Source organism: Eutrigla gurnardus (genome assembly GCF_963514095.1).
Source record: "Eutrigla gurnardus genome assembly, chromosome: 8".
NCBI classification, from domain to species: domain Eukaryota; kingdom Metazoa; phylum Chordata; class Actinopteri; order Perciformes; family Triglidae; genus Eutrigla; species Eutrigla gurnardus.
In genome coordinates this window covers 25537630-25548147 of record NC_139922.1, presented here as the reverse complement: position 1 = coordinate 25548147, position 10518 = coordinate 25537630, and the positions used below count along the sequence as shown (strand labels likewise).

The following is a 10518-nucleotide window of genomic DNA, read 5'->3' as shown; positions in this document are numbered from 1 at the left end:
TGTGGTCTGAATGCGGCCCTCAGATAAATATCACAGGATATGTGATTTGTGATATAATTAATAATTGATACAATTTCTAATGTAACATTATAGTGTGAGATGTGTGTCAATAATCTCTTATGAAGCAGTTGCAGCTGTATAAATTCCCTTGGGATCATTAATTAAATATTACATATTTATGAAAAACTACAGATCGCCTACAGATCGCGTCTAAACAGGATGTAACGTTTTCTATGACTTCCTGTCGAAGGCCGACGGAAACTGACCGGAGCGGTTCTCGTTCATCCCGACCGATTGGGCTCCGTCACCTGAGAGAACGAGGAGGCAGGGGGCAGCGTCCTGACGTCACGTGACCCGCTGCCCGTCAGCCAGACTGTAAAGATGGCGACGACAGGGACGCAGCAGCAGCAGCTCCGCCGCATCTCTGCGGGTTTGGCCGTCTTCCTCGGCTTGCTGAGCGTCTTGAACACGGGGAGCTGCGATGAGCAGGTGCCGCTCATTCTGTGGACCAGCGAAGGGTGAGTGACGTTGGGTTATATCCGGGCTTTTGTTCGGTTTAGCGGGTTGTGACGCTCCTCTTCGCTTCGAGCTAACGTTGGCCGATGATGCTATCTAACGGTTAGCTGAAGGATGTAACCCCGTCGTTCCGTTTAGCGGGCAGCTACGTGTATTCCGATCACACTGTGGTCCGTTGAGGGGTTTTGAATAATTAAAGATATTCATCGTAACATTAAATCCCCCGCTGGGTTAATTCTCATGACGTCAGGTGCCGTTACACCTGTCATCCTGCAAACCGTTGATTTTTACACCGTCTGATGACGTGCGTGATCCGTCAGAGACGTTTAAATCACGTGTTTTCATGTCATTTAATAATTATCCACACAAACATGAGATGAGACTTTTTATATATATATATATATATATATATATATATATATATATATACACACACACACACACACATTTACATACATATATATCTATTTATATGTATATATATATATATATTTATATGTGTATATATATATATATATATATATATATATATATATATATATATATACACACACGTACAGAAAGGGGGGTTAAATTAAAGATCTAAAACAGAATATAGAAATTAGATTAAAAACCGGTAAAGTAAACCTTACATGGAAGGACACTGGTGGAATTAGGCTTTCATTTGTTTTGGTGCATAACAATTTATTTATGTATTTTATCTCAAGCATTCAACATACTGTAAAAGAAAAAAACAAAGTTGTATGCTTTAATAAATTAACAGCACAATTCTATAATTTGCTTACAATATTTCTGTGATTTTGTTAAATAATCAGACTTGGTTGTTCTCCTCTCTATTTGGTCAAATATTGTTTCTTGTACAGTACTGCATGATGCATACTTTTTAGGGAGTTGAAGACATGATCCTGCATGTGTAATGTGATGTTTATATATATATATATATATATAACTATAACCTGAATGCTCTAACCCTGATCCAGGGTCTCCCTCCCGAGTCAGTCTCCCCCTCCGGCGGGTCACATCGTTGGGCAGCAGCAGCTGACCGCCTACCTGGAGAAAACTCTCAATGTGGGCCCAAGAAACGTGGTGCTGTTCCTCCAGGACAAGGTAGGAACACATCTAATGTGTGATTTCAATCTGCTGGGGATGTTGCAAGTTTACCTTTTTTTTGTTTGTTTATGGTAGGAAACCAGAATCTTTTCTAAATGACATCTGCATTTTGACAAATTCTCAGATTTCGCCTTCCTTGTTTTTTCCGCATCGCAGGAATCAGAGAGCGAGACACACGTAAAGAAAGTTAATCCCATAAATGTTATTAATCTGATGAACTGGTCTCTTTCAAATGAGGATGTTGAAGATGTCTAAAGCCTCAGAAGTAAAAAAAAAAAAAAAAAGAATCAAATACTGCAATTTCTTCTCATCATGAATCAACACTTTTTGCTTCTTTTTTTTTTTACCAAAACAATTATTATAAACTTTCAAAAATGATACTTCTTTCCAAGCATTGAGATCTAGTTTCTTTATGTCCCTATAAGTGTTATTTGTTTCCATGTCTCTCCTCCAGATGAGCATCGAGGACTTCACCATGTATGGAGGAGCTTTTGGAAACAAGCAGGACAGTGTTTTTCCCAACCTGGAGGTAAGATGATGATCCACGTTCCTTCTGTCTGCTTCTCCTGCTGCCAGACATTAAAGGTCATGTTTTGTTCCACAGGGGGCTCTGATGTCCTCGTCCTCCCCGCTGGTCTTACCTGCCGTGTCCTGGCCCGCCTCCAATGCTGTGATTGGCCAGCTGCAGGACCAGTTAGAGACCTCCCCTCTGTACATGGACCCCGAGACTCTAAGTCAGCTGAGACTCAACGCCTCCTCGCCCGCACTGCTGGTCTTCAGGCTGCCGTACGGCGTCGGGTAGGGACCTGTGTTGCCTCAGTCTGTCTTTGATGTGTCCTCATCCATAAAACACGTTTTCAAAGTTACTGTTAGATCTGTAATGGTATCGTTCAGTACTGATTTAAGTCAGTAATTGTGGCTGCTGAGTCGGGGAGTGAAACATCACAAGAGATCGGTGAATTACACTCCAGAACCCGTTTGTCCACAGTTTGAATCCATCACGTCGGAGCTTTTTGGACGATGCAATAATGAATTGTTTTCCTGCAATATATTGTAGAATAATGTCGACATTTAATGCGGCACTTCTGAACAAATGTGCACGATGTATTTAATAATAACACGCAGGCTCGTTGGACTTTTATTGCACAAATAATGAGACTGAAACCATAAAATCAGAGAGGGTTAGGGTTAGGGTTAGGTTGTGCTTCGGCTCCGGTCTTGATGCGCTGCAGAATGTTTTACCAACCACCGGCAATTTTAAACAATTTTATTCTAATCTTAACTTACTATCTTGAAGAGTGTACTGCTGGTTTTGTATTTGATTTGTCCTCCATGTATGTAAAGTGTCTTTGAGCATCTCGAGGCATTAAAACGAGACCCCCAACAGGTGAGGTCTAGGCTTTATTTGCTCGCTTCCTTCTGATTTTAATGGCAGAAACGTTCCAGGCTGCTTCTTCTTTTCATTGTTGCCTCGTCTCGCTCTCTTGCAGGGCTGATCTGATGTCTGCCAAAGAGATTCTCAGTGGAAACGGTGAGTTTCTCTCATCCCTCCGATGACTCGGCATATCAAACCATTCAGTCCTTTGATCTGTAACCTGTTTGGGTTTATCTTCCAGACGAGGTGATCGGTCAGGTGTTGAGCACCATGAAGACGCAGTCCGTCCCGTACACGGCCATCTACACGGCCCTGCAGCCCTCCAGGGTGAGTTCACGTGTTAACCATTAAACAAGAATCACGTCGTCGATGTTTCCTGATCCAACCCGTCGCTCCGTCTCGTCCCAGGAGGCGGCGTCGCTCTCCATGGAGGCGAGCCCGGGGGGAGGACGCTCTCTCCTGCAGGCCAGAGGTGGATATCGGGAGAAGGAGAGGGAAAGGGAGAAGCAGCGCCGCATCAAGGAGAAGGCCGGGGTCTACGGACCCGTGGAGTTTAAGGTGCATTTTGATTTCTGCTAAAATAATGCACCATAAAATAATGCACCATAAAATAATGCACCTAAAATAATGCACCATATTATCCCGATAATCATCAAGTGTTTTTATTGCATCACAGATGAGACGCACATCTGTTTTTAGTGGAAAAACAAATAATCATAGTAATAATAATAGTAACAATACATTCATATAGCACCTTTCAAGGATGCTTTACAGACGATAAGAAAATCTTAAATAAGGTAAAAAATGGTATGCACACTTTTTTTGCATCTTTTTATACTTTTGAAAATCCGGCTCTATTTGTCACTTCTCTACCACGATGGCGAGCTAGATGGCTTTTTTTTTTTTACGTCATTTGTCAAGATATTTACCAGTTTACCGATCAACTTCTTGTCAGTGTTTTTTCACGGTGATCCGCAGTACAATCCTCTATCATCTATCTGTAGCGAGTCTGGAGGTATCCTACTTCTTATTGTCGACTCATCCCATGAAAAGTACCCTGAGAGTGCTATTTCCTTCTGCTCGTAGAAGCACTTTGATTTGCCTTGTTGGTGAAAGGTGCTTCATACTGCAGTGTTGCTGCCGTTTCAGGAAACATTTAATGAAGTATATTAATTGTGATTTGTTTGTAAAGATAGGAAAGAATGGGCTGTTAAGGGAAGTAATTACCCCATTGTTGGTTTCGATGTTTTAATGGGGTTTGTTAACAATAAGAACAAAATGCAATAATGCCAGCTTTATGTTATTTTCTTGACCTCCGACCTCTCTCCGTCTCTCCTTCCACAGGAGGAGGAAGAAACCTGTATCCTCCTGTGGGCCAAAGGCCTGTCGGTGAGCATCCTTCGGAGCGGCCGCTGGGAAGAACACGACCTGACCTCGTCCACCTTCGGGGAGGGCGCCAGCCCCAAACTCCACGGCTCAAGCTGCGACAAAACCAGAGCAAGGTACTTCACACCCGTGATTCCCTTCAGAATTCATGAGCAGCGGTTCTTAGGCCGAAGCGTCGTCTTCTTTGTGTGTGCCTTAAAGGGATGATATTCTGATGTGAGGCGGTACGAGGTACTAGGTCAGTGTATTATCTCAGATCAATTATTGGCCTATCCAGGGTCAATCCGGGTCAAATTCAAGCACTTTTCAAGCATTTCAAGGTTTGTGCGTGTGAGCATGTGTGTGTGAGAGGTGGCTGTATGGCTTTCAGGACCATGGACAGGGCTGTGTGTTGTCGGGGAGCCTGTGTGCCTGAGGCGGAGCTGTCCAGGGTGCTGAAAGGAAGGCAGCTTGGAGATTGATTGAATTGGTTGTAAATAGAAGTTTCGGCCCTTTAGTAGAAGGGAAACAGGAAGTTGAGACAGCGGGTTCTGCACACTGCAAACAGCTGTTTTCTCCGTCTTTTCTAATTTACATTTTTTGGATCTTTGCAGGTTGGTTCTTAATTATGAGAACGTCCTCGGCCACCGCAGCTTCAAACTGATGTGAGTGTACATTTTAACTGACCCCTTTAGCTCCGTAGTCCAGTCTTGCTGCTGGACTACGGATCATTGTAGCCCCTCAACGACTCATCGAACTGTCTTGTATTCTCGTGTCCAGCTTCGCTATGAGCCAGCGTCTCTACAAGGTGTCTGCCCGCCGCTGGTTCACCCTGGACGTCGTGGAGCTGGAGTACGACGGCACCAAAGCCACGTTTAACGGCAGCAGGAGCGTCTACGCCCCCGCCGAGTACTCGTACCGCTGCGAGTCCGTCACCAACTTCCGCTGGCCCCTGCTCGTCCCTCGCTCGTCCAAAGATCCGGCCAATCAGTGGAGGGTCTCCTTTGAAGACTTTCAGGTAAGACAGTGATCTTTAGTTTTTGTGATACTGTTGGGAAATTAAATTGTTCTTGCCGAGCGTTGGAAGAGAATGTTGATGACACTCTCATACCACCATTCTAGCAGAAAGGGAGTTTGATCTCATACGACTTGTGAACAGTCTGGTTTGTAATGGTTCCGCGTTGATCCTCCTTAATCTTTGTGTTTTTCTTAAACCCGCCTGCCTCAAATTGCCCCCTTTTAGAGACGAATGAGGGTTAATTTGAATTAGATCCAAACCGAGAGTTGCTTAGCATAAAAGACTGCAAACGGGGAATTCCACTAGCCAAATTAAAAAAGATAGGTTGTTAATTTATGTTTTAAAAATTCCAACGGGGTTTGCTGTTCTAAGATCCAACAGGAGAGATCGTTCCACAGTTTAGAGCCATAAAATCCTCCTTGCCTTCTGATTTGAGCAGAGCTGCTTGGAAATGTAAGCATTTGTAGATATTTAAAAGCATTTTAAACTGATTCTGAAGGGTTCAGTCGACTGATGCCTGCAGAGCGTCAAAGGTAGTTTCAGCTCTGCAGTCTCGTCTCTTATCTGGCAAAAAAGAGATGAAATGAATCTCCTGGAGTGACTGTAGCTGAACGTGATGATGTTAACCTCCTCTCTCCACAGATCCAGGGCTTTAACGTGACCGGCAATGACTTCTCCTACGCCAGCGACTGTGCAGGCTTCTTCTCTCCCGGGATCTGGATGGGTCTGATGACCAGTCTCCTCATGGTCCTGGTGCTGACCTACGGCCTCCACATGATCATGCAGCTCCGCACCATGGACCGCTTCGACGACCCTAAGGGTCCGGCCATCTCCGTGCCCCAAACGGAGTAAACTCTCTCTCGTCTTCCCGTCCTTTTCTGCTTTCACTTCCGTCCTTTACATTCCCCTCCCTTTGTTCATCTGTAGTTGGGCATGACACAGACTAATTAGTGGGTTAGACATCACTGCATATTAGTGTCCATTCATACGTACAAATGTGTCCTGAAGGTATTTCCAGAACGCCCCTTGTGTCTCTTCTAACCTAAAATATAGAGAGCTAAAAGTTTTAAAATACAAACAAGGAATACATACATTGTTGTTTAGATATATCAGCAAACCTGGAGATGAGTCAGCATGTTTTAACTTATGGTTCCCTCATCTCGAGTTCAATGCGTTTTTGGGTTAGATGCCTGAAATAAGGTCTAAGTTGCTAACGAGCCTCGTTGTCATGGGGACAACTTTTGCTTTTCACTTCTGCCGATTCAAACTCATCAGGATCATCTCGCTACACAAAACATGTCAGTGTCAGGAACTTTGTTTGCCACAGAGCTTATTAGATTATTATTATTTTCTGCAACAATCCAACGGAACGATCCCATTGGCTTTTGGTCGAGGGAACCAAATGGCCTGCAAATTACGTCATCACTGCAAAAAATATACATATTTTTTTTAAATCAAGACGTTCGAGTCTTCTGGAAATACTTTCATAATGTGTTTTCAAACATCTACAAACATAATGGTAATACAAGAGAATTAAAGGGATGCAGTTGTACATACAATGACAAAAATAACTTGTGAAATATGAAAATGCTATTTATTGGTGAAACTAATTTGTGTGTGTGTGTCTGTGTGTGCATGTTTACAATTGTGTCTGTGAGTAGACATGTGACATGAAGGGATTGTATTTTGTGTGTATGTGTGAGAGATGAATCATATCCATCGCATACATTTAACATAGTAAACAGGACAATTCAGATATCTCTTGTTTAGTGAAGTAATGGAAATATGAAGGGACCACTTAAAGTACAGCATTAAAAATAGGACATTTCCACTCGTTTGGTCATCTCAACCAAATTGTTGAACTTTCCTGTTGTAACATGAACATTTTTATTTATTACATTAGTTGAGCTTTCCACTACTGCTGACGTGCACTGAAAATATGCTCAACGTGACATTTTTATTTGTTGTTGTATTTTGATGATTTGTGGTGAATATCAATGTGAGGTCCTGAATGTGGTCCTGTGTCGTGCTGCTGCTGTGACCCCAATAAAACATCTGTGGAAATGAAGGTGTCACTTTGTTTGACTCGTTAACAGCGAATTGAGGAAGTAAAGGATGACGGACGATTCTAGGTTTACAATAGTGACTTTTCAAACATACTTTTTTTTCAAAATACTTTTGACTTTTTTTTCATCACTTTTTTCGACATGCTATACTATGACTTTTTTTATCACTTTAGTTATTTTGTCTATGTTCGCTCTGAAAATACAAAAAAATATAAAAGACTGCCTTCTACAAAAGTCTACTGTACTGTTTCGTCATTCCGCCTTTGGACTGTCAGTAATCTCTTTGAAAGCCACAACTCGGTGGAATGCACTACCAGGGGATGTGAAAAGCTGTATTCTATTAGCAGCTTTAAAATGCAATTGAAAAGTTTATAAAAAACCTACTCACCTTTGTAATCCCTGACTATATTCCTTATGTTATATCTTAGTTTGTATTATATTTTATTTGTTTGGCATTTAATCCATTGTGGTCATGATGGTTGGTAGGTTTTTTTTTATTATCAAAAAGTGTCATAGTATGTCAAAAAAGTGATGAAAAAGTCATAGTATAGCATGTTGAGAAAAATTTATGAAAAAAAATCATAGTATGATTAAAAAAGTAGTGAAAATTGTAATGAAAAAATTCATAGTATGTTGAAAAAGTAGTGACAAAAGTAATGGAGAAAGTCATAGTGCACAGGTGGCCTAGTGGTTAGAGCGCATGCCATGTACGAACGTAAAAAAAAGTAGTCAGTATGTTGAAAAAAATTGTGAAAGTTTGTCAAAAAAAAGTAGTGAAAAAAGTCAGTATGTCAAAAAGTTGGATAAAATCGAAAAAAAGTAGTATGTTGAAAAAAGTAGTGAAAAAATAAATGAAAAAAATCACAGTATGTTGAAAAAAGTAGTGGAAAAAAAGTCATATGTTGAAAAAAGCAGTGAAAAAAGTAATGAAAAAAATCATAGTATGTTGAAAAAAGTCAGTATGTTGAAAAAAGGTTTTGAAAAAAGTCAGTTTGTTGAAAAAAGAAGTAGAAAAAAAGTCATAGTATGTTGAAAAATGTTGTGAAAAAAGTAATGGAAAAAGGTTTTGAAAAAAATCAGTATGTCGAAGAAAGTTGTGAAAAAAGTCAGTTGAAAAAAGTTGCAAAAAACTCATGAAAAAAGTCAGTATGTCGAAAAAAGTTTTGAAAAAAAAGTCATAGTATGTTGAAAGAGTTGTGAAAAAGTCATAGTATGTTGAAAAAAGAAGTAGAAAAAAAGTCATAGTATGTTGAAAAAAGTTGCGAAAAAACTCAGTATGTTGAAAAAAGGTTTTGAAAAAAGTCAGTTTGTTGAAAAAAGTTGTGAAAAAAGTAATGGAAAAAGGTTTTGAAAAAAATCAGTATGTCGAAGAGAATTGTGAAAAAAGTCAGTTGAAAAAAGTTGTGAAAAAAGTATGTTGAAAAAAGAAGTACAAAAAAATTCATAGTATGTTGAAAAAAGTTTTGAAAAAAGTTATAGTATGTTGAAAAAAGAAGTAGAAAAAAAGTCATAGTATGTTGAAAAAAGGTTTGGAAAAAGTCAGTTTGTTGAAAAAAGTTGTGAAAAAAGTAATGGAAAAAGGTTTTGAAAAAAATCAGTATGTCGAAGAGAGTTGTGAAAAAATCAGTTGAAAAAAGTTGTGAAAAAAGACTATGTTGAAAAAAGAAGTAGAAAGAAATTCATAGTATGTTGAAAAAAGAAGTAGAAAAAAAGTCATAGTATGTTGAAAAAGTTGTGAAAAAGTCATAGTATGTTGAAAAAAGAAGTAGAAAAAAAGTCATAGTATGTTGAAAAAAGTTGTGAAAAAAGTAATGGAAAAAGGTTTTGAAAAAAATCAGTATGTCGAAGAAAGTTGTGAAAAAAGTCAGTTGAAAAAAGTTGCAAAAAACTCATGAAAAAAGTCGGTATGTCGAAAAAAGTTTTGAAAAAAAAGTCATAGTATGTTGAAAGAGTTGTGAAAAAAGTTATAGTATGTTGAAAAAAGAAGTAGAAAAAAAGTCATAGTATGTTGAAAGAGTTGTGAAAAAGTCATAGTATGTTGAAAAAAGAAGTAGAAAAAAAGTCATAGTATGTTGAAAAAAGTTGCGAAAAAACTCAGTATGTTGAAAAAAGGTTTTGAAAAAAGTCAGTTTGTTGAAAAAAGTTGTGAAAAAAGTAATGGAAAAAGGTTTTGAAAAAAATCAGTATGTCGAAGAGAATTGTGAAAAAAGTCAGTTGAAAAAAGTTGTGAAAAAAGTATGTTGAAAAAAGAAGTACAAAAAAATTCATAGTATGTTGAAAAAAGTTTTGAAAAAAGTTATAGTATGTTGAAAAAAGAAGTAGAAAAAAAGTCATAGTATGTTGAAAAAAGGTTTGGAAAAAGTCAGTTTGTTGAAAAAAGTTGTGAAAAAAGTAATGGAAAAAGGTTTTGAAAAAAATCAGTTGAAAAAAGTTGCAAAAAACTCATGAAAAAAGTCAGTATGTCGAAAAAAGTTTTGAAAAAAAAGTCAGTATGTTGAAAGAGTTGTGAAAAAAAGTCATAGTATGTTGAAAAAAGTTGCGAAAAAACTCAGTATGTTGAAAAAAGGTTTTGAAAAAAGTCAGTTTGTTGAAAAAAGTTGTGAAAAAAGTAATGGAAAAAGGTTTTGAAAAAAATCAGTATGTCGAAGAAAGTTGTGAAAAAAGTCAGTTGAAAAAAGTTGTGAAAAAAGACTATGTTGAAAAAAGAAGTAGAAAGAAATTCATAGTATGTTGAAAAAAGAAGTACAAAAAAATTCATAGTATGTTGAAAAAAGTTTTGAAAAAAGTTATAGTATGTTGAAAAAAGAAGTAGAAAAAAAGTCATAGTATGTTGAAAAAAGGTTTGGAAAAAGTCAGTTTGTTGAAAAAAGTTGTGAAAAAAGTAATGGAAAAAGGTTTTGAAAAAAATCAGTATGTCGAAGAGAGTTGTGAAAAAATCAGTTGAAAAAAGTTGTGAAAAAAGACTATGTTGAAAAAAGAAGTAGAAAGAAATTCATAGTATGTTGAAAAAAGAAGTAGAAAAAAAGTCATAGTATGTTGAAAAAGTTGTGAAAAAGTCATAGTATGTT

General features: G+C 38.3%; 1 protein-coding gene across 1 annotated transcript; it reads left to right on the top strand.

Moving 5' to 3' along the window:
• The first annotated feature begins 363 nt into the window (after positions 1–363).
• Positions 364–7505, top strand: atp6ap1a (ATPase H+ transporting accessory protein 1a). Its single transcript, XM_084016317.1, has 11 exons — positions 364–518; positions 1497–1623; positions 2081–2155; positions 2231–2424; positions 3117–3157; positions 3243–3328; positions 3410–3559; positions 4346–4503; positions 4981–5031; positions 5147–5384; positions 6027–7505. The coding sequence occupies exons 1-11, from the start codon at positions 382–384 to the stop codon at positions 6234–6236; spliced, it is 1467 nt and encodes a 488-aa protein (XP_083872443.1). The 5' UTR covers positions 364–381; the 3' UTR covers positions 6237–7505.
• The last annotated feature ends 3013 nt before the right edge of the window (positions 7506–10518 follow it).